Source organism: Carassius gibelio, chromosome A11 (genome assembly GCF_023724105.1).
Source record: "Carassius gibelio isolate Cgi1373 ecotype wild population from Czech Republic chromosome A11, carGib1.2-hapl.c, whole genome shotgun sequence".
Taxonomy (NCBI): domain Eukaryota; kingdom Metazoa; phylum Chordata; class Actinopteri; order Cypriniformes; family Cyprinidae; genus Carassius; species Carassius gibelio.
In genome coordinates, this window is record NC_068381.1 from 6363443 (window position 1) to 6388791 (window position 25349).

Sequence of the window (25349 nt, forward strand, 5' to 3'; positions counted from 1 at the left end):
TATACAAATGAAATATTCATTTTCAGGTGAACAATTCATTTAACAAGAGCAACAAACATACCGCAATAAGGAAGAAGACCATACAGCTGAGAGAGAAACCGCTGGTGTAGCCCAGGTACCCTGAAACACAGTGTTATGAATAGGTGACAATTACCCACAACACCTCTGTGAGCAGTCTGATCTGGGCAATACACTCACAATGCAATAAAACATGAATAATACCATTTTACATTAGGCAGATGAGCAGACAGGAAGTTGTGAGCAGGTGTGTGCAATTAGACACATGAGTCATAAGTATGAGACGACTTACCAAGCTGCTTCATTAAAGTCAGCGGCAAGATGACAGTGCATGATACAATGACGACCAGGTAATTGCCATTTAAATACCACTCCCTGCCAAATAAATCACAGAAAACAGACAAAAACTAAATTATAAATGGTTCAAAACAACCTTTTATCCACACTAGACAACTCTATGTGAATGAACATTTCCTTCAAATAGTAAGGATTGTAATCTTGCTTGCCACAGAGCCTTTCCTCTCCATTTATGTCAGATAGAAATGATGGTCATAATGTATTCTTCCCAGTGTTGTTATTGTAAACTAAACTATTAAAAACTAAAATAGCTTTGTTAATTGAAATAAATCAGAAAATAAAATATAAATAATAAGTGAAAAAAAATGTAACTTAAAAACTTAATATTTAAAATGCATCCTTGACAACTAAAATAAGTTTAAGAAGTACTAAAATGACTAAACCTAAAACTGAAATAAAAATAAAGCTAAATAGAAAAACAAAGGAAAAATTTGTTTTACTACCTTATTGTGGAAGAATTTTTTTATTGTGATTATTAATACTCATGCATTTATTCACTAAACATTATGTTTCAAATTTGTTTCATATCGCTCTTGCTGCTGTTTTAGAAACACAATCAATGCTGTGTGTTACAGTGATTTTACAATGCTCAAGGGGTGTCATGCAAAAAATAAACCCATTAACTGTAATGAAACCACTGTATGGTTTCAAGTGACTTATTGCTTTTAAAAATACTGACCGTTTAACATTTCCCTCGTGCATTTGCATACGGAGCAGTGGTTCTCTTATTAATTATTACTAATGAATTACATTTTCATAATAATAAATGACTGCTTACTAGAGTGTGTTCTTTAAATGGCTTACGGTGCAATGCATCGATCATGTTACTGAACAAAACCATGACAGGGAGGTGGGCATTATTTTGAGGGAGTGATAAGTGCATTTCCTTTTAAATGTTTTGTGATGTGTGACTGAGCAGCTATTTAGCCTCAAACCCTTGAGCTCAAACACAGGCCAATTTAGAGGAAATCCTCTCCCTCTCTAACTCGTCCTAAAGCTGCTAATCTTGTTATTCTGCCCCCCATTAAGACCAAATACATGGCATCTCTCAAAGAAGCTATGAACGACAAAGAGACTGAGAGACTTATAAGGGACAGCCGGTACCCTGTCCGGAAATGCAGCTTGATATGAGACAATGGAGCTACTCCATCAAGCCAAAGACGTTCAGTCGGGTGTGGATTTTATTAAGTAGAGATAAGGTATGATCTCAGTGAGGTGAAAGATGCCAGGCATGGTCAGCAGCGCTAAAACAAAGTTATTTCGAGAGGTCAATCTAAACTGGACTTGACTCTGGTACTGGTTGGCTCAGGATCCATGTGTGCGATGTTCATTTTCTGCCACAGGATTTTCACATGGGCAGTAGCGTGAGTCAGTTGTAGAGAGGCATGCCAACACTCGCCTGAACACACTTTCTCTCAAAAGTTTTGCACCCCACCCACCTCTTCACGTCTAGTCTGGATGAGGACATGTCTGGGTGCAAAATGAACACATTTATATGCAAGCTTTTAACCAACTTTCTTACCGAAGTGACTTAATACAGTGCATAAATTGTGGTCCTGCCAAATAGCAAGACAGGAAAAGAAGAAAACAACCACTTTGACACACACAACAGCTTTCTGTCTTTTATTTGCACTGCCGTCATTCGCATATCAGAACCAAATTGCTGTTAAAAATGTGTTCCCATTGCTAATAAAAATATCTAGACTGTCAAAAATGTCCACAGCACTACAGCTTAAAAGTTTAAACTTTAGTTGTTGCCTAATATAATCTAGTTGGCTCTATGAGTCATTTCGACTTCTCATACAACTTGCAAAAATGAAGTTGAAATGAATTCAAAATCATTTTGATGTGTTAAAGTAGCGTAAAACAGATGTTGCCTTATTTCACATTCTTTCGGTTCGGTTCAGTTTATAGCAGCCTTCAATTTCTTTTTTTTTCTTCTTTTTTTTATGAAATGTATACTTTTATTTAGTATGGATGCATTACTCAAAAGTAACAAAAAATACATTTATTATATTACAAAATATTTCTATTTAAAAAAAAATGCTGTTCTTTTGAATCTTCTATTCAAAGAATACAGATTTTTTTTTCTGAATAATATTAAGCAACATTACACTAATATGTAATGTTGACTATAATATGTAATGTTTATATAAACATATTAGAATGATTTCTGAAGGACCATGTGACAATGTAGAGTGTCAGTGCTGAAAATTTGAGCCCAGCATCATGAAAATGCGTATAGTTTGCCAAATAAAAAAACTCATGGTACTGATACGCAAAAACGGACTTTGGAGTGCATTGGTACGCATTTATTTGGCATGTATATAGTATGCAGTTTTCGCATGCATATGATATTAAATTTGTTGGCGTCCATACAAAATGCATCTAGCACAAAATCCTAAATCTACCCATCACATAGCATATTTACGCCAAAGTGCATTTTTGCATATCAATACAACAATTTTTCATTTTTTTGCCTACTATTTATACACACCTTCATGAGATCAGGTTAAAAATTCAGCTTTGCCATTACAGGAATGTTTTTTTTTTTAAATATATATATACTGAAATAGAAAACTGTTATTTTAAACTGTAATAATTTCTGAATATTAAGGCTTTTCGTGTATTTTTGATCAAATACATTGAGCCTCTATGAGCTTAAGCGACTTCTTTCAAAAACATTTTCAAAATGTTACCAACCCCAAACATTTGAATGGTTCTGATGTGCATATAATCAAAGTCTGTTACATATTTGTCTCTCTGGCTGACATGAATATACACATAAGTACAATTTACTGAACGGACTGTTTATCTTTCAACCTTATTCATATGTGTGTCAAATTAAATATAATGTCAACAATGACTATAAGGCCCTTTTAGAAAACTTTCCTACTGATGTTCATTTACACAAGCTGTCACACATCTAGATTCATGGGCACTGCCTGCTAAATCTGAAATGAATAGTCGCTGTTTACTGCTTTGTGATCCTCCTCGCTCGCCTGGAGAGGTGAGGAATTCAAATGAGGCAGCCAAAGGTCGTTTCTGTGGAGTTTTTGAGATGTCCTCCAGAGTGTGTGTACAGGCCTTCTGTCGAGCCGAACTCCAGTCATCGCATCTGCAGTCGGCTTGCGTCATGGACCATCACACACACTCACACACACACACACACACGCACACACACGCACACACACACACACACACACACACACACACACACACTTCCTTGGCTGGGCAACCGAGTGTTATAATTAGGAGAAATCTGACCTTCACACGAATACAAACCTGTTCTCATCAAATCTAGTCCATCTATCATAGTTCTACTCTACCACACACTCACTTTCACACAATTGTGCTGGAGGGTTTTACTGTGTCTCTCAGAAATCTTCAGGGAGCTATTGATCAGACAGAAACTGCACAGCTCACACACATACACAAATTGGCAGTAATCGTAACCAGGGGCCAAACTGAAGTGGTAGCTAACGATAAAACCTTCTTGCCCACAATGAAAGGCCGGTATGTGACAAAAAATAAAAAGAAATGCCATTGAAAGAGATGCTTTTGCAGACTTGACTAATCAAACAACATTTTTAGTTTTTTGGCCTTTTAGTGCAGACATGCCCACACGCTGCTTTCGCTCTCTCTTTCTCAACATTTTTCATCCCAAAGGACATTTCTATTGCTGTCATGGAGCTCTTAGTTGTGTTTCATATAAACTACCAGTCAAAAGTTTCGAATAATACATTTTTATCAAATAAATGCAGTCTTGGTGAGCAAAAGAGACTTCATTCAAAAACATTTGAAGACTTTTAAAAACCGCATAACCACAGTTTGAGACATTGTTAAGACCTTAGAACGTCTCAAAACTAAAGAGTTTTGAGACTTGTGCAACATTAGTCTTTTTCTCAAGAGAAACATTTGAAACAGCCGACATCATTTAGTTTCCATTTAATGGCTCTGTTATCTATTAGAAACAATTGTGTACATTAACCAGATCTCATGTTTTAGTAGTCTTTTTAGTAAATCTTTGTGTGCCGATTCCCTAACATGCTTGAAACAGGCCACATGGTAATAAAGTCTTGATGTGCTGAATTAAGAGTGAAAAAAAAAAAGGAAATGTATTTGTGTTGCTTTCTGGGAACTAAAACACAACTTTAAACACACAAAAACGTGTATACTCACCCTGATGGATTATCCACCTTGAGAAAAGCCTGGATAACCAGTGGAAACTCATACTTTACTATGTACAAGTAGCTGGACATGGCTATTAGAGAGAGAGAGAGAGAGAGAGAGAATGGCTGTAAGATGCACACACACTCACATATACAGTAAACATCCAGATTCGATTCTCAAATTTTTTTTTTACATGCAGTGAATATAGTTTTAATACAAATCCTATTGATATCCGCGCTTTAGTATGTGTGTACGTTAGATTAGTAAACAAATGTGGAAAAAATAATTGCAGAAATAATGGCGCCTTATGCGTGATATTAAATGCAGATTTATGGTATTCCTACAGCATTTCACCCGAGCATTGCAAATCACGAGTATGGCTTTGTTCTTGGTTCTCATCAACACTATCTCCGCCATGAGAAGCACTTAATGAACGACAGGCTTTCCGTTGTAACATAGTGCAAAGTAGATAAGGGTGACATCTAACGTTAGTGGAGAAGAGTAATGATAAATTTCACATTTTCTCATAACGTTTTTTTATATGCGTGTTGAAATAAATCCTGGAAGTGATCAATTCGTGGCTTTAGAGAATCGATATCGAATCAACGTCATTTTAAAACACGATAAATTGCAAAATCTATTTTTTTTGCCCAGACCTACTCCAGAGGATTGTGGTTATTAACCTGGAAGCAAATGTCACAGTAAAGAAGAGAATCAGTTCTACAGTAGATTTACTTTTCTCGCGAGGATTGAATTGTGAACCGCTGACCTAGAGCATAATGACCTAGAGAATAAATAAAAGAATGACATTGCTATCTAAGTCCCTTCACTCTCTCTGCAGAGGTGGACATGTGTGCGGTGCCCTTGATGGGTCACAAAGCCAAACATTGTGATGTTGGACAGAGTCTCACCTCCAATATTCTGCAGGGTGATCGCAATGCCGGCAGCCATCTTGCCTGGTGTGCCAAAGGCTCGGAAGCCCAGTTGTTCATAAGCTCTAATGCCTGACAAAAAAGAAAAAACGTGAAATTCATGCATTGCCCATCTGAAAAACAAAACTTCTTCCTCTGAATAACAACAATACATTTAAAGGTGTATGTGATAAAAATAATCGAAGTAATATAGTCTTACTAGTTAAAACAGATTCTGTTTTTAAAGCAGGTTCTGTTTTATAATATTCATTTGAAAGTTATTCAAATTAATTAATTATTATGGATATCACAGTATATGTAAGATTTGTTAGTTTTTCACGGTAACCATGTGGTAAACATGGGTTTGTGGAAGCAATGTAACCATGGGCTTATAGCTGATATAGCACTGACAATGACAGGCACAATTGATCAAGCACAGCAGACGCTCGGCTATTTTTAGCCTAATGTACACCAGAAATATTCTGGCCAATTAAAATCTCTCACAGAGGAGTGAGGCAGATGGTCACTTTAAACTGGTACTGGGTCAGCATGATGAAATACTCACCCACAACGCCTGAAGATTTGAGCAGCAGGTGAATGGAGTATGAAGACAGACCAGCGATAACAGTGAGGAGAATTCTGAAAGACAGAGAGAACTAAATAACTGCAACTGGAACCAAACGTCAATGTGTTACATTTATAGAGTACTGTTAAACAGCCTTTGGTTCATATGCACACAACTGAAAGGGCTCAAAGCACACATGGGATAATCCCACTCTGGGCAAAGTATATAGGATAAAAACAAGAAATTAAATATATGTATGCCATTTATGAAAAAAAGCAATCATAAAAAGGAATTTATGTCAATCATAGAATATAATTACACTGCCAACAGTCCAACATTTTCTCAAAATGTGCATTTTTACTATTGAAAACCATTAAAGAAATCTTGTATTGTTGCTTATTTAAATTACAGTATCTACATACATATAAATTACAAATTAAATGTATATACATTTTCTATGATTATTTTTTTTTTTTTATTTGATTTCTTGTATTTATACTTTTAAAAATGTTGAATAAAAAAAGAAACTAATGCCACTGTATATCTGTCATTAATAAATATGCTATGTTAATATTAATATATCGAATATAGAACAAAACAAAAATAATATTTACAGGCCTAATTCTAAGAGCTGAAAAGAGGCTATAGTCTCAGTAAAGTGGAAAAATACTAGACATCGTAATCACAGACAAGTCACAGATAGCTCATAAGTGCAATGGCACCCTCCAGTTGCCAACATCTGGACAAACATCTCAAGCTGGGAACCCGAAATACGCTCTACTGACTCTTTTTCTTCCATACAAATGGCCCGTTTAGTCCCTTTTCCTAGATTTAGAATGTCTTGGCATCTTTACTGACCAGGTCTTCTCTGCCAAGCACTCAGTTTCAACTCCGCACTTTCTCACGTTTTCCTTTTTCCTGCTTTTTTCCAAATGACGTGGCTGAACTGCAGGAGGAGAAGTCAACGAGTGCAGTTCTGCTTGAAATGCCGGTGGCTGGACTTACTCAAGCTCTGAACTGGATAATCAGCATAAAAAATAAACTCCCAGCCTTGACTAACATTCCACAAATGTTTAAATAAGTGGAGCACAACTAGTACAGCTAATCACTCGCATTTAATAACAAATTACACTGGAGGAGGCAGCATTATGAGATAAAAAAAATGTGAAATATCAGAGACAGAACATGTGATTTGTTCACCAGCTGCAGTGTTTTAGTGGATGCAGGTGGCTTGAATGAAGGCACTATGCTCAGTTCAGTATCCAAACATCAGCTGATCGTGATGAGAAATTCGATATCATCCAATCTCCAAAAGACAAAGAAAAAACGTCTTAATTTAGCAGTTATATCTGTTCCAAAAGCTAGTTGCTGCTTTCGAAAGCTTCCTAACTGAAATGAAATCTCATAAGTGACTGAATTGCAACACTCTGCTTACTTGAGTCTTTAAATGTATTGGATGAATAGAAAAGAACAAGGTTTATTTAAAATAATATATTTAGTAATTATAAAAGTCTTTTGATCAGTGTTTCCTTGCTGAATAAAAATATTAATTCATTTTTTTCACAAATAATACCAACCCCAAACTTTTGAAATGTATAGATACACATGAGGAAAATCTAAAAAAAAAATTAATTAGATAATTTTTTTCTGTTGATTAATTTCAGCACAGAATGATATTGTATTAATACTCAAAATTTAACTCAAATCATTTGCCATATTAAACATTTTTCCAAGAGCGTCAAATCTGAGATCAAGACCAGTCTTGAATGCTATGGTGCTAGAATGCCTTGTAAGAACCTGATGACAAATTACTGTTAATTTTGGATCACACACAATTTATTCAGAAGTGTCTGGATGTGTGTCTCCATTTACCGAAGACTGTTTATCCAAGTGGCTTCATCAGTTCTTAAATTAATGGATAAACACATCTTAAGCAAATGAAAGAAGAAGTGGATGACTCAAGCACAATGTTCATTGAGAATCCAGCAGTACTCTGTCAAGGATGCTATTAAAGATTATTTCAATGGAGAAAATCACTCCATGGTGCTACAGATATTTAATTTAATCTTTTTGGTGTATCTACTTGTATAACATAATTCATGCTCCCACTGTTTTGAGACGTGTCTCATAAACATGTCTTTTATTCCAGGAACATGAAATAAATGCATGTCCTTGAGCAATAACATGTCCCAGTAAGCCACAGGAAGTTGGGGATTTTTCTCTTTGTCATAATCTTCCACAAAGAGCTGCTCTTTCGAAGACAACCAATGGAGCCACCAGATAATTTAGGTAATAGCATTGTCCAAGATGCTTCTCCTTAATTTTCTTTAAAAAATAATTTAAAAAATAGAAGCAAATACACATATGAATATACAGTTTTGTTCAAAATAATAGCAGTACAATGTGACTAACCAGAATAATCAAGGTTTTTAGTATATTTTTTATTGCTGCGTGGCAAACAAGTTACCAGTAGGTTCAGTAGATTGTCAGAAAACAAACAAGACCCAGCATTCATGATATGCACGCTCTTAAGGCTGTGCAATTGGGCAATTAGTTGAAAGGGGTGTGTTCAAAAAAATAGCAGTGTCTACCTTTGACTGTACAAACTCAAAACTATTTTGTACAAACTTATTTTTTTCTGGGATTTAGCAATCCTGTGAATCACTAAACTAATATTTAGTTGTATGACCACAGTTTTTTAAAACTGCTTGACATCTGTGTGGCATGGAGTCAACCAACTTGTGGCACCTCTCAGCTGTTATTCCACTCCATGATTATTTAACAACATTCCACAATTCATTCACATTTCTTGGTTTTGCTTCAGAAACAGCATTTTTGATATCACCCCACAAGTTCTCAATTGGATTAAGGTCTGGAGATTGGGCTGGCCACTCCATAACATTAATTTTGTTGGTTTGGAACCAAGACTTTGCCCGTTTACTAGTGTGTTTTGGGTCATTGTCTTGTTGAAACAACCATTTCAAGGGCATGTCCTCTTCAGCATAGGGCAACATGACCTCTTCAAGTATTTTAACATATGCAAACTGATCCATGATCCCTGGTATGCGATAAATAGGCCCAACACCATAGTAGGAGAAACATGCCCATATCATGATGCTTGCACCTCCATGCTTCACTGTCTTCACTGTGTACTGTGGCTTGAATTCAGAGTTTGGGGGTCGTCTCACAAACTGCCTGTGGCCCTTGGACCCAAAAAGAACAATTTTACTCTCATCAGTCCACAAAATGTTCCTCCATTTCTCTTTAGGCCAGTTGATGTGTTCTTTGGCAAATTGTAACCTCTTCTGCACATGCCTTTTTTTTAACAGAGGGACTTTGCGGGGGATTCTTGAAAATAGATTAGCTTCACACAGACGTCTTCTAACTGTCACAGTACTTACAGGTAACTCCAGACTGTCTTTGATCATCCTGGAGGTGATCATTGGCTGAGCCTTTGCCATTCTGGTTATTCTTCTATCCATTTTGATGGTTGTCTTCCGTTTTCTTCCACGTCTCTCTGGTTTTGCTCTCCATTTTAAGGCATTGGAGATCATTTTAGCTGAACAGCCTATCATTTTTTGCACCTCTTTATAGGTTTTCCCCTCTCTAATCAACTTTTTTAATCAAAGTACGCTGTTCTTCTGAACATTGTCTTGAACGACCCATTTTCCTCAGCTTTCAAATGCATGTTCAACAAGTGTTGGCTTCATCCTTAAATAGGGGCCACCTGATTCACACCTGTTTCTTCACAAAATTGATGACCTCAGTGATTGAATGCCACACTGCTATTTTTTTGAACACACCCCTTTCAACTAATTCAACTAATTGCCCAATTGCACAGCCTTAAGAGCGTGCATATCATGAATGCTGGGTCTCATTTGTTTTCTGAGAATCTACTGTACCTACTGGTAACTTGTTTGCCACATAGCAATAAAAAAATATACGAAAAACCTTGATTATTCTGGTTAGTCACATTGTACTGCTATTATTTTGAACAATACTGTATATGATAATTTGATGAAATCTATTCTGAAACTCCACAGGAGACAAATGTGTGTTTACTGGGCTCTTTTTCTCAGGAGATCTGAGAGCAGGAGCCTCAGTTTGCTGTCCATTTAATCTCACTGACTGTTGTTTTGTGATGCTAGATATTCATAAGTTGTCCTTGTTTGTGATGTTGTGTACTTCCGGGAGTCATAGATTCACTATCGCCTCTAGAGAACCGCTGCCAAGATTCAAAGTGGCACACAAAATCGAGCCTGAAGTCAACCCACAGCTCACACAGGGGCAAAACCCAACATCAGCATTTCAGAATCTGTCCTCTATCTTCCTCTATATACACCATATACAATTCAAATCAGCATAAAATTTATGATAGCCTATAGAGTATCAAATGGTCATGATAAGCCATAAAGCAAATAAAAGAATACAAATTATTATACTAGCATACAGTACATCATATCCTAAAACTCCACAATGATATCCGCATAGCAAGGTCTAAAAAAAATCCCATAAACTTAATAGTTAGAGTAGGTACCACACGTAAAGAATCGGGAGTATGGAGAGTTCAAGTGTGCCAAATATCGCAGAACCCCAGTCACACCAAACAGCTCAAACCCAAAGCCCTTTCAGAAAGGAAAAGAAATAAAGCCTCAACCCAGATTAAAAGGCCTGACTGGTTTTCATAAAGCATGTATAACCTAATCTTCATGATCACAGCAGAGACCCATGTTTAGTAGCACAGACCTTACAGATCATGCCTACAGTAGATGACAGACTCTTTGTTAACAAAACTAATACAGCGTGTCTGGTGTGAATGCAGAGCTCCCGTGCAAAGTGAGTGTCCTGGTACAACCCGCTCAGCTATACTTACTGAAGGTTATTCAGGAAACAAATCGCTCTGGCAATCTGACTTTTCTAAAAAAAAAAAAAAAAAAAAAAAAAGCTGCTCTACTAGAGGATTAAAACAGTGGGAACAACAGTTCACAGAATGGGAATGAACATAGATCATGACAACTAACAAACTGTAGGGAAGCTGTGGCATTGTGATACATTTTGCTGAAAAAAGTACTTATTTCTTTCTATCAAACAAATGTCTTACTGATACCATATTTTAGAATTGTAGTATACATTGAATAAAATTTGGGAACAGAGTTATTGTGCAAGACAAAGCAAGACAATTTAATTAGCTAATTAATACACACTACAATAAACTCATTAGCATACATATTCAGCAAGAACAACAATGGCTTTAATTCTCAATAAAATATTCATCCACAAAGTGGTTTATGATGGTATCAAACGCACAATTCATTTATTCTTTCTAGCTCAAAGTGAACTATATATTCTCCATTAAGGCATTTCCCTTACAAACTGAATGTATAGAGTGTAACCTAAATCTGTAACTTACATAAAGAGGACAATGCCCGTGTTGGCCATTGCATACGCTAATCCCAGAATTCCACTTCCCATGATGGCGTTTCCCAAGTTGAAGACAGACATCCCGAAAGAAGTCTTTCCCTCAAACTAAAAGGAACAACAGAGCAATTAGTCCACATATTCACATCTGAAAAAATCTTATCTTGTCTGGCACATTCACAAAATGCCATACATGAAATTTTAGCAAAAGTTCAACTCACATCCGTGAAGTGAGGGGCTTTCTTGTCATCTGCGTTGGACGTGAACTCTGAGCTTTCTGCCAGGTTTGCCTCTGCATTACCTGGAGTTCTGTCAGTGCTATAGACACACATAACCAGTGTTGGGTATAGTTACTTTGGAAAGTAGTTAGTTAGGTTACAACGTTACCATCAATTAAAAGTAATCAGTTATGATACAGCGTTACCTATTCATAAAAGTAACGCGTTAGAGTACTCATGCGTTACCAAAAATTAAAAGCCGTTTGCAGCGGCTCACACATGACAGACACAGCCCCCGGCCCCTTTAAATGCACCTAGAAGTCGTGACTCCCGACAATGAATAACGTCAGTCATCCGACTAAATTAACACTGCAGGATAACAATAACAGGAAAGACAGTCAGCAATCGGCTATTCCACATGGCGTTTTATTTATTTATTATCACAGAACATATTATTAATCAAAATTCGCACCTACCCAGCCCGGGTAGCCTAGGCTACTGTATATTATGAGCACCACAAGATAACTCCTGATTTTTCTTTAACTTTAAATAATGCAGTTATCAAAGTACAAGTATGCTTACTTGTAAACACAACCTTAAACAGGCTTGCAGATTTAAATCCATTTAGAAATGATGAACAACCAGCCAGCCAATGATCTAACAGAAATTAACAGCTGCCTGTCAGACAAAAATGATAACAAACCGAATTAAATCCTTCACTGCCACACAGGCAAATGACAAATCGCTTAATAGCCGAACTAATTATTATTAAAGTGTCACTCACAGTCACAAGCCTAAATTCACTTTAACACAGTCCTCTTACATTTACTATTCAAAGTAGTGATTAAAACGTAGCGATAAATTTGAGGTAGAATTTTTGGCGATCGACAGAAGCAGAGTGTGCATTTTACCGTTATGTTCTTTTCTTTTTCGTTGACAAATTGAAAATAATGTGCGTACTTCCATAAACGAAACGCTGTCCTCTCTGCCATCTTGCCGGGAGTTCGAAAAAAAAAAAACCCCACACACACACACACACACACACACAGGGTCAGGCGCAGGGCACAGACGCATCACAGCCATTGACTTTACGATCACAGAGCTTCGGCTCCGCTGATACTGTACATCCGCAGGTGGCACAGTAGACCTAGGACTACTGTCTGACAAAAAGCAGGCTGCAGTCGGGATTTTCCTTTCCTTAAAATAACGGATTACTTACTAAAAAATAACGAAGTTACTGATTACTTACGCACGAAACTAACGCGTTAAGTTACAAATTTCAGGAAAAAAGTAATTAGAGTACTCTAACGCGTTACTTTGTAACGCGTTACCCACAACACTGCACATAACACACATGAGGGACTGCCTGGCAGTGAAATTTAATAAAGGGTTAATGTCACCAAAGCACTAATTTAAGGTGCATGAAAAAAAAACTGTTTTGTTTGCTAATGTTTCTGCTATCTGTATGACAAACCTGGCATTTTCAGTGCTATTTGGTACAAGTTCCCTACAGAGCAATGTAGGAGCCGCATCCACGAAAGCACAAGAGACATGAACACATTCTTAGATAAACACCACTGAAGGCATGTGTGGCCACAATCAGGAGAAAGTGATTTGATTTGCTTATGTGAAGGCGAGGGGTTCTTCTACATGCAGTGTGAATTTGTTTTGCATATAAAAGAACATACAGGTGTTTCTTCAACTAAAGACACTTTTAAGTCTTAAAGAGAGAAAAAAAGAAATTAACTTTATGGAGACTTTTTTGCATTCTCACTAATATATATTTTTCCTACTAGTAATATGCCTCAGAGGAGCATTCTATTTTTTTCTAAACCAAATAATTATGCATCTTGCAACATTTTTACATGAAATTGCTTTTGTCTTGTTAAGGCTAACTTCATAGCCAGCATTCAATGTATTTTATCTTAATCTGATAATAGGTATTATAGATGATATAGTATTTGTATTTCAATGTGCCCTAAAGAACAAATATAACCTAAAGAACAAAGTTAGTTTTACTAAAAATCTATTGTTGCCACATAAAAAGTTCCTGTAGTTGAAGAAACACCCATGTGCAGTAATTTGCATGAAAACACCAAAACAATCACAGACACATTGGATCTGTGAACACAGTTATGAGAGCATAACATCAGTGCTACTGAATGTGCCCAGTGATGACTGAACTGTGCTGTTCAGTGACATTTAAGACAGTGATGACAGACAGGCTTCACCTTATAAAGGCAACATGACTGGAAGCTTTAATGCTAGCTGGAAGATACAGCAAAAACACACACTGATGTTCACACATACTGTACACATGTGCTAGCAAAAGCTTAAGGCACCCCATGATCGACTGAATGATGGATTGAATGATAAAGCTTATACCAACTGAAACTGTATTACAAAATCCACACACATTGGATGACTGACAATAAACCATCCTTAATCAGACGACATTAAATTGCACCCTTGAGTGAATACTTACTGAGCTGCATCCTCTGATTGGCTTTTTATTGCAATTGCAGTTGTCTCCTCTCCAGCTTCGTGCCCCTTTCCATTGGGGATAGCGTTCATCTCAGCGGGCTCCATGCTTTCAGAGTGATTCAGTCTTCAAGTGTGCGTGTGTGAGAGGATGATCTATAGAGAAACTTTGTGTCGGTCCCTTGTTTCCCTATGAGAAAAGCATGCAAAAACCAGTACATATTAATCACAGGAGACATGGTGTGTTCATCTGTGTAAAATGGAGCAATAAAGGTACATGTTATGTAAGACCTTAAAATAGGATAGTGATGTGAACCTCTAGGCTCAATTCAGTTGTTGTTGTTGTTTTTTATTTTTCAGAAGACGACAGTTCTCAGACAGACAGACTCAGAAATCGCGATTGTATTTTCTTCAATATTATGATGCATATTCAAGTGAAACGGCCCCTCAAACTAGGGGGAGGCAGCACTTGATATTGTGAATACATCAGATTGTTACATGGGGTGTATGCATTTTTTAAACGAATAATGATGCCTGGGATAAATTATTTATAATAAACACTTCAAAAAGAAAAGTTAATTCTGATGTCACGCTGACTTTAAGCACAAGCACGTGCTGCATTCTCAATGTTGCCACTAGGGGTGATATAGCATGCATTAAAGGGTTAGTTCAGCCAAAAATGAGTGTGACTGCTGTTCCTGTTGACGGACGACATTGCTGACATGTTTTCTGGTGCGCTCAATAACAAAAACAGTGCAGTTGCACTCACAACAGACCCGGAAGAGAAGACAATGCTGAATAAAGTCGTAATTTTTGTTATTTTGGGACCAAAATGAATTTTCGATGCTTCAACAAATTCTAACTGACCCTCTGATGTCACATGAGCCCCTTTCACACTGCCATTCCGGCAAATACAGGGGTAAAATGTTCCTGTAATTGTTCCCTGGTCGCTAGATTTGGCACTTTCACACTGCCAGTGATGACCCGGTATATGTGCGTGCTTTCACACACAACCCTTGAAGATCCCGTAACGACACGTGACATCAGCGCGTGACGTGTAATGTACGAGTCGACAACGCTTGGCACGTTATACTTTAACTGAAGCACGATCTCTAACGATCTAACGATCTAACGAGTGTCAGTGTCAGCGCGGAAAGTGAGGAACTAACTGATCTCTGCTTCATTACAGTTTGCACATATGTTTTCGTCGCGAATGTTGGTCTTCCTTCAAAACAGCCGGTAATAGAGTCGCGCGATAACGCGCGTTATCACTTCGATACGGAATTAGATCTGGCTTTTGTTCACACAGCGCTCGTTCCGGATCGATTACCGCAATGTTACTAGGTTCCCGACCCGGGTTCAATTCGGTAATCAATTCCGGGACGTGGTTGCATTCACACAGAAGGCGACCAGGCAATGTTACGGGAATATTGCGGGTCCGACGTGCAGTGTGAAAGGGGCTATGGACTACTTTGATGATGTTTTTCTTAACTTTCTGGACATGGACAGTATACCATACATACGTTTTCAATGGAGGGACTGAAAGCTCTCGGACTAAATCTAAAATATCTTAAACTGTGTTCCGAAGATGAACGGAGGTCTTACGGGTTTGGAATGTCATGAGGGTGAGTCATTAATGATAAAACTTAAATTTTTGGGTGAACTAACCCTTTAATGTGATCTGCGTTTTCTCTATGGTTAGTTTTCATGTGAACTACCATCTTGGAGAAACAGTTTGAATAGAATTTTTAGATATCTTTTATTATAATTTACAATTTTCTTATAATTTTTCTAAGTTGAAATTAATTTGAAATAGAATTGTAATTAAAAATTGAATAGGGGTAGGAGACTTACATCAACACCGGATGCTAGCCGTGTGGCACAAAAAAATACAATGCACCTTCATTACTTGTGACACGCAGGACAAATGCATTGGCATTTTGAATCCTTGTGTCTGGTGTAGACACCATTATAATGAAGAAAAAAAAGAAAGAAATTCGTATAACTGCAATAAGTATAATTTTTTATAACAGAAAAAGGAAGGTTCGTCAAGACAGACTCTGAATGACAGAATAAAAAAATGTCTTTCCTTTACAGGCCTTAGAGACAGACAGAACTTCCTCTAAGACTTTGGCTCTCTGTATTTCATTCATGTGTTTCTTCCTTCTTGCATGACAAAACAGCTCCATCAAACCTCTGCCACTGCCAGATTAACTTTGCAAAACAGCCAGTAACCTTTTGCGCCGATACTGTACAACTGAATAAGTCATCACTTTCCTGACTCTACTGAGAGGTGTTGTTCTTGCTTTCCTCCTTTCACTATATGGCTCCTGATGTCTCTTTAGCTGTTTTTGTGGTCTCATCCTGCCTTCATTGGTGCATGACTCCCTGTGGCTGCTTACGATGGACCTGTTGGAGTGCTGAGTCCTGAAAGCACAAGCTGACATGTGTCTCCAGGCTCCCATTTGGCCCCCTGGTATACCCAATCCTGGTCTGAAAGGACGAAGACTTAGTATCACAGTAGATATAAAAGAAAAACAGAAGTAAGGGAGAAGAGGAAGGGAGGGAGCCTACACTCCAAACCAGCGAGCCCATTGAGGAAGCCAGTACAACCAGCTATGACCAGCTCAGATCCAGTTCTGCTCCTCTTTGTTCATTTATCGTTCATTCAGCTTTTCTTTTTTTTACTGCTTTCTTCCCATTCCTTTGCTTTTAATTAGGAGAAGCTTAACTTAACAGCCATGCTCTCTTCATGCTTAAAACTCTGGGCTGGCATAACCTCAAGTTCCCCCTCCATCTAGCTCCTTTTCTGTCTTCTAACCCCTCGTGTTTCCCCGCTACGCCCCGCAAACTTGAGCTGAAAACGAATCGGTGTGAACTCTGAGAAGATAAACTCTGGATAATCCAGCGAGATTCCACGTTACCCGGCTTGCTGCGCATTCACGCCGAGAGAAATGCGGTTGGGCAGCAAAGCACGGTACACAATTGGGCATACTGTGTGGTTTCCTGGGAACAGGGTTGGAGGAACAGAAGGGTGATTGTGCCAAGCATCATTATACCAGTGGGGCCTCCTTGGCTCAAACTCGCCAGGGCACTTGAAGGGCTGAAAAGGTAATTCATTGGGCTTCCAAATCCCAAAAAAAAACGTTGAACCTTACATTTGTGAATGCATCATGAATTGGGAAGCGGGCCTATGATGGGGGCAGAGGTCTGTGCCAAGATGCTGAATGGAGGACCAGCCTGTCCTTCATGCACTCCGCTAATCAGACAGACACTGGCCTAAACGTAACAAATAGACGGTTACACATGATTGGCCAGAGGATTTCAAGGCTTTGGGCGGAGTCAATTGAGCGAACCGTAACAGGTCCCATTGTTGCATATTCAAACACATAATAGCCACTGCATTCGATTTGCGCCGGAACATGCGACGACTTTCAACCGGGTCTGAAAAACACAAACAGATTTTGTTTTCATTCTCCTCCGATGTCTGGCAACTACTAAACACACTGGGGAAGAAACGGCATTGCCAACTGGGTCATAGCTTAGGTTTCTTGAATAATGAGAAGTTTATTCACAGATTAAATACTTAAAGCAGCCTGCTTTCAATTGCCCATCTAGACTAAACCCGCTAGAACAGACGCACACTTCCGAAGAGTCGTAACATCGCCTCCCTACTGATGTAACAATGTCCCACATTCTCAAATAGAGGCTGGGACATGCTAATCTGTACTCATTATGTCTGCATGACATCAAGCAGTCACATGCAGAAAAGCATGAACGCTGCATTTGTTGTGAGCTGATGTGGTTTTGTCAGGAGCTGATTTAGCTCTGGGTCTGTGAAAAGCACTTATTGGAAGTGCTACAACGGCAAATCGATGTTCATTAAAAACAGCCTACGAATGTGTTTAAAGTGTCTATAAATTACTATTATTAAGACTGGTTCATCCCACTCCGTCATGGGATTCAACAGCAGCAAAAATTTGAGTGTGAAAGAGGAAGAAACCGAATGGATTAGAGCAAGAGGTGGAAAGTCATTAAAGGGATTGTTTTATCCAAAAATGAAAATTACCCTATAATTTACTCACCCTCAAACCATCCTATGTGTATATGACTTTCTTCTTTCAAACGATTACAATTGGAGTTATATTTAAAAATGCCTGGGGTCTTCCAAGCTTTATAATGGCAGTGAATGGGTGATATTCGATAGTCCTATAAAGTCCAACAAAACTGATTCCACCAATCATAAAAAGTGCTCCATGACCTCCTGAAGCGAGTCGATGCATTTTTGCAAGAAAAATCTCCATATTTAAAGCTTTAAAGATAATAAGCGATATGCTGGTTTGTTGCTTAAAAGTATTATTATTATTCGTAACATTATTATTAAAATCAGTTAGGCTGCTTAATACTTTCATGGAAAACATGATACATATATTTTTCCCAAAATTCTTTAATGAACAGCATTTATTTGAAATAGATATCTTATGTAACATTACAAATGTCTTTTGATCAATTTAATAAGTCCTTGCTGAATAAAAGTTGTGCATCTACTGTATGTTTAATACTAATAACAAAAGAAGTACATCTCTTCTGGGGACAGTGTTTAATGCAGGCACAGCTTGACTTTCTAGGGTGAAACAGTCCTAAAATGACCCAAATAATGTGAGAGAAATATCACTTTGTCTCCAAATAGCACAGAATCTTATTTACAAAAATGAAATGAAAGCCAATATGAGATGAAGTGAGACAGAAAGAAAGATGAGCAAAAAAAAGAGAAAATCTTGCACCCCCCTAAACACAGCAAGACCTGTGAGACAGCTGACGCAACTCTACGGCTTCAGTGACGTGGGCAGAGCTGCATCAGGACGTCACTCGGTCCAGGGGTTTACACAGCACTGGAATGTTTGCCCTCAGCTTTCAGATGTGTGTGAGCCGTGTTTGTGGTTTGGTGTCCTGCTCTTAAATGATGCCTGCTGTGTGATTGCTAACAGACATACCAGCTGTGTGTATCTGGTATATACTCACACACTTCTGCTATTCAATTTGTTAAATATACATTGTGATATCCATGGTAATTTCTCAGTCAAAAGCTTCAGGTCTTTAATTAACTGATGAAGGATTTGGAACTGCTGCAAACAGCCCTCTGTCCTTCCTACCATCTGGATTATAATCTCAGATTAACGGTATTCTGTTATATTCACTCTTTTCCCAGAAAAAAAATAAAATAATAATAATAAGGTTATTACTAAAACAACATTATGTTAGACTTGTTTTAGCTTTATTTATTGGGAAAATTTAAGGGGCTCTTCTCTTGGAGAAAGACAGTAACAAAACAAAAATCACAAACACAAATGACCATATTCAGCAGGAAAACACAAAAATAGTAATACTACAGAATGTTCAAGCAGAACTTTTTTTCTTTGCATAACTATTATTGTCGAGATCCAAAAATGACAAAAAGCATTATAAAAAGTCATTTGTACACCTCATTAATGTGAATGAGAGATGTGATTTGTGGAGCCTGACTGCCTCAATTCACTTCACATTCAATGGAAAAAACAGCAAATACAGCCCGATTCCACAGAAGAATTAAAGTCATACAGGTTTGTAATGACATGAGATTGAGTAAATGATGAAAGAATTTTCATTTAGAGTCATTATTACTTAAATATCTGTATGCTGGTATAATCATACAATTCCCTCCACAAGAGAAATGGAGGAGATTAAACAGACTATGAGATTTCTCTCCTATTTTAGAAGTGCAGCTAATACAGCAATGTTTTACATGAGTCATACTCCACAAACACAATCCAACACACATGCACACAAGTGCAGAATCGGTTGGATTTTTCAAAGCCGTCACACGGGGACTAAACTGGATTAGAACAGCATCACATGCCCGCCTGACTGCAGCATAAACATGCCTTCATTCGCCGTCAAAAATAGCACAGAACATTCACACTCAGTCATGTGACAAGCAGAGATGTATAACGCTAGCATCACACCGTTCATCCTGTGATATGAAGAGCAGACGTTCTGTCAAGGCTAATGCTGAAGTGTGTGGATAACAGTCAGCTGTGGAAGAAACAGATCCAGAAACAAGACATAAACAAGCGTGTCAAGGATGAAAATAGAATTTCTGACTGACAAAATAAAAACACCTTGTATTTCAATGCAAAATTCAGTTGAGGGTTTAAGTAATTGCTGTTTAACCTAAGTGAAGGCTAGTTGATTTTTTTTAAAAGACCCGTTCACACCAAGGAAAATAATGATAATGATAACTATAAAGTTTAAATAATCATTCTAATTTTATGAGACTTTGACAAACTATGACAATATTGTTCACTTTCAGAACCATTTTTTACAGCTTTAAAGGGGTCATGAACTGAGAAATCAAAAATCTGTTGACATATAAGAGGTCACTGTATAAAAACATCAGAACTCTAAACTTTCTTGTTAGTCTAAAAACAGCTTAACACTTTTATTCATAGTTTGGCTGGTCCTGCGACTTATAGTCAGGTGCGACTTATTTATCAAAATTAATTGACATGAACCAAGAGAAATTAACCAAGAGAAAACATTACAATCTACAGCCATGAGAGGGCACTCTATGCTGCTCAGTGCTCCTGTAGCCTCTCCCTGAAAACATGGACCGCCCTCTCGCGGCTGTAAATGGTAACGTTTTCTCTTAAATGCGACTTATAGTCCAGTGCGACTTATGTATGTTTTTTTCCTCGTCATGATGTATTTTTGAACTGATGCGACTTATACTTAGGTGCGACTTATAGTCCGAAAAATACGGTATATGGAAGCCAGTCTGCCAAAACAACAGTATGTAGAATGTGCCACTTCATGACGTAATAGTGTGACTAAACCCCGCCTCTGCAGAGGATGATCAACACCTGCTTCTACATCACTTTCATGCATGAAGTGTAAATAAGGAGTGAGGCAGGTTTACGCAGAAATCATATGATAAAGATGCTCCAAAGACAACAAGACACTTGTGGAAAAAGTTGTGGTCTTTGCATTGCCTTTGGAAAGAATGGATGAACTTTATTTTTTATTAAGTTCCAGACTGCGTCAGTAAGAACTTGGTCCTTCATTTACTTCATTTTACCACAGATTTGTTTACAAACAGCCGTATTTCCATGCAAGGAGATGGAGAATTTAAAGCGGCAGCAAAAGTGCAGCACAGGGTTATAATAAACAGAGCGTTATGTGTTGGGGATCATTTTAGTGTAAAAGCAAAATAATGCAATGTCAGTTCTTTCAAATATCCAGCAGCCCAAGTTCATAATGGCTGTCACAAAGGCTTGGGGAAGGCCCTCACAAGAAGTCTACAAGTACACCAGTCCACACAGGATGATGCTGGATCAAATGGAATACATTGCGTCAAACTGCACCAAGAATCAAAAACATCAAAGTTAAAACATCAGAGCTACTCAAATGTCATTTGTTATCCTTTGCTGATCATAGTCTAGTGCTCATCTTCATATGTACTGCACTTCACTCCTCTTTTTTCTTCATCTGGAGAGGGTTTGAGGACTCAGTGATTAATGAGATCTGTCTGATGGAGATTAATTCCAAGTACACCAATTTAGACATCAACTGTCAACCCTTCATCCCTCTTTTAATCTGACAAATAACATGAAAATGTTCACTATTTTTTTTTTTTTGCTATATGCTCACCAAGACTGTATTTGATTAGACGTACAACCAAAACAGTAATATTGTGTAAATATTATTACAATTTAAAATAACAGCTCCATTTTAATATATTCTAAATTAAATATATTAATTACACAGCCATTACTTCAAATATGCTGATTTGCAAGAATCATTTTATTTTAAACATTTATATTACATGCTGTTTAATATTATTTTTTTGTTTTGTGGAATCCTTGATACATTTTTTTTTTTCAGGATTCTTTGATAGAAAGTATAAAAAAGAAATATATATATTTTAACCAGGGCTGAACAAGAGGTGACATCATTGTGTAACAATGTTTCCATTCGCTCCACTAATTACAACAGGAGCGCTACTGATCTATTGCGCTATTGTCGCAGCTGTGGTCGTACTTTGCGTTTGTTGCAAACTTAAATCTGACAGACGAGATAACACAAGGTGAAGCTATTTTTGATGTAACTTTTCAAAAATGAATATAAGATTGACGTTGTCTGATTGTTTTTGAGCATTTTATGGTTAAAAAAGACTGCACAGCCATTGAATAAAAAAAAAAAACATACAGGACAACTGTTCTTCTCCTATATATAGGTAGATAGATAGATAGATAGAAAGACAGGCGGACCAGATATTAGAGTGAATTTTTATTATTTAAAATGAAAACCCTTCAAATGGTTGACTGACCCAGCACTGTCAAAAAACAACGAAAAGCAAATGGGTTAAAGCTGCGGTAAGGAACTTTTGACGCTCTAGCAGTTAATAAACAGAACTGCTTGCGTCTTGCGGAAGAACATCTTAGCCGGAACTACTTCTCTCTGTTTATGTCTATGAAGAATCACAAAGGTACTGGGTTACTCCGCCGCGGTACCCCCCGAAGCAATCTAAAATAGTCCGAATATAAACACTTATTATAGGTGCACCCTAGTGATTCAGGACAAGCTAAAAACAAGGTTTGGAAAATGGATTCATGGTGTAGCTACTCGCTTATTATATACATTTTTCTACATTTTGAACACAAACAAAGTTGCGGACCGCAGCTCTGATTGGTTGTTTCTTACCGGGAGCGGATGACTTTCTGCAAATGGCAATAGGACCACTGGGAGGAGCCAGAGGAGCTTGATTTTTTCACAGATTGTCTGTCTCATATTCTACTGTCAGGACATAATGAAAGGTTTAACAAATATGTAAAAAATATATTTTTACAAAAGTTACCTACTGCAGCTTTAATGTATGAAACCCAACAACCTGGGTCAAAATAACCCAGCATATGTTCTGTCCAAAATCATTATTTACCCAACGCTAGATTGCCAAATAACCCAGAAATGGTTTTTAATTTTTTTGACTCAGCATTTTTTTTAAGTGTACAGGCAAATAAAGCAAGTGTACTGCAAAATAATGCATGCAGGTGCATCTCCTTTGGGAGGGGATGATCGTCACATGGTTGTACATCACATACTTCCAGCGCAGCTTTCCAGCAAGGAGATTCAGCAAATTTCATTTATCCCCGGCAAACTCTCTTGCTGTCATCTCAGAAAGAAGCTTCAGGCTCAGAATGAATCTGTTAGATCTTGGTGAAGAGCTTTTTCATGTCGGCTGCCACACTGGAGGGCTTGGAGACATCACAGGCATCAGGCATTGGCTAGCATTATGAGCTTTGCCTGGCCTCTTTTTCCTTCCCTACTCACCTTCACTCACTCTTTCCTGCCCAAATGCTTTCTGTGTCTCTTTCCCCGGAGGCAGCGTGGAGTGTGACTCATTGCAAATGTAATTTATATTCCTGTGCTCCACATCTTATCGGGCTGCTCATGTCCCATCACTGAGATGGCCACAGGTAGGGGAGTCAACATCACACATGCACAAACTAAGCACAGATAAAACACAGACCACTTACAAATAGTAGACCTAAAATGGTTTCAACCTTTGGATTAAGAGTCCAAATCTCTAGCCATTAGGCCACAACTTCCCTGTTAGGCTGCTTAAAGTTACAAGGTTTTGGATGAACCCTTTGTGTGAAGAATAAAGTCTTAGCCAGTGAGAAGGGACAGATTAAAAAGTGTGACTAACATGAAAGATTTCATTACTTTACTAAGCTGTAAATAAACAAATAAATGTCAGGAAAAGGGAAGGAACAAGGGATGTGCTGGTAAGCTCTCGCATTAATCCAGATTGTATAAAATGATGGCATGAAGAAAGAGAGCATGTGATTGCATAAAAAATGCAGAGATTAAATGCTACTGCCTGACTGCACCGAAGTTGATAAATCACTGTAAAAAAAAAAAAAAAACACCTTAGAATAGATATTGAGATTCATTCACACATTGCATTATGGGTAGCTGACCCTAACCAGATAAGATCTACGATCCACATTCTTGTCATGATTCTTTTTCATGTTATGTTGGTTTACTGTGCACTACAGCCAAACTAACTAACCTACTTAAAAATTGTATCTGTACTTGTAATCAATCTCATTATATCTGCTTTATTTTTTCCATACTTTTTTATAGTTTTGTGAGAGAAAATATTTAAAGCTTGAAAACCTAGAAAAAAGTATGCAACTTATTATTGTTCCTTTTTTATTTTTTTTATTTTTATTATATAAGGCTATGACATTAAAAAAATGTAATAAGATAAAAAAGTGGCTAGAAGTATTGAGAGAGTTAAATCAAGTGAAAGTACTCACTCTATAAATCCCATAATTAATATCAAGAACAATCAAGTTCAAGTAATTATATCCTGCTCACTGGAAAAAGGCTCCATCTTCAATAAGAATGTGTCTTATTTTAATTTCACTACATGTTCAGAGGCCGTGCCATATTTGTTTTCCCTTCACAGCTTCTCCATACAGCTGCCATTTCCGGTGAGTAGGGGCATGTTTCGCTGTCAGGAAGTTATTGTGTGGCTCTGATTGTCGAGGAGAACACTGAGGCAGTGTTGAGTCAGTCAGGCGCTCTGCAGATGAGGGAAGCCTCCACATGTTGGCATGTCTGCAACAATAGAAGAAAGTAACAGTGGTCCAAACAGGGCGTATCATTTCAGGTCGGCCCATCAAACACCATTCTGTGCCAGTGTCCACACACCAGCCCTAAACAAAGGGACATCCTCTCCTGTCTTCCCTGATGTTCTTCTCCGGAGTCACGTGGTGAGAGCAGAAGATTGTGAGGGGATGTCACCGTGACCAGATGGCAAATCTATATACTGCTGGCACCACTGATGAACCAGAGCGACCAATCAGAAGCCAGTGTTCATCTGACGACGTCAAGAGACCGCCAATCACATTCAAGGTCTCAAGACAAAGGACCCTAAGCATTAATTTCCTCTCTTACAATAACACTATTGGATGAATAGAGAGAGACAAATGTTTCATTGACTTGCAGCATACTTGGCAAGAATTAACGGCATTGTAATTGGAGTTCCATTCAGTCAAAACCTTTATCCAATCATTTAAAGTAAATTACACTATTTTAATTTTGGTAAATGATTTTATTATAGACTTATGAGTAGGCTTTAGGGTTCAAGAGGTGTTTAAA

The 25349-nt window shown here is 37.7% G+C and overlaps 1 protein-coding gene across 2 annotated transcripts in view; it reads right to left on the reverse strand.

The window, feature by feature from the left end:
- Positions 1–25349, reverse strand: part of LOC128022170 (sodium-coupled neutral amino acid transporter 3-like) — a 43484-nt gene that overhangs the window by 13643 nt on the left and 4492 nt on the right. The window contains exons 2-10 of one of the 2 annotated variants that reach the window (XM_052609470.1): positions 14146–14331; positions 13135–13167; positions 11664–11760; positions 11435–11550; positions 6025–6098; positions 5460–5552; positions 4558–4639; positions 311–393; positions 62–120 (exon numbers count right to left, since the gene is read on the reverse strand). In XM_052609470.1, the coding sequence (XP_052465430.1) occupies positions 62–120; positions 311–393; positions 4558–4639; positions 5460–5552; positions 6025–6098; positions 11435–11550; positions 11664–11760; positions 13135–13167; positions 14146–14249 (741 nt within the window). In that variant the 5' untranslated portion in view covers positions 14250–14331. The remainder of the gene's footprint in view (positions 1–61; positions 121–310; positions 394–4557; positions 4640–5459; positions 5553–6024; positions 6099–11434; positions 11551–11663; positions 11761–13134; positions 13168–14145; positions 14332–25349) is intronic. The other variant, XM_052609471.1, reaches the window with a different exon arrangement.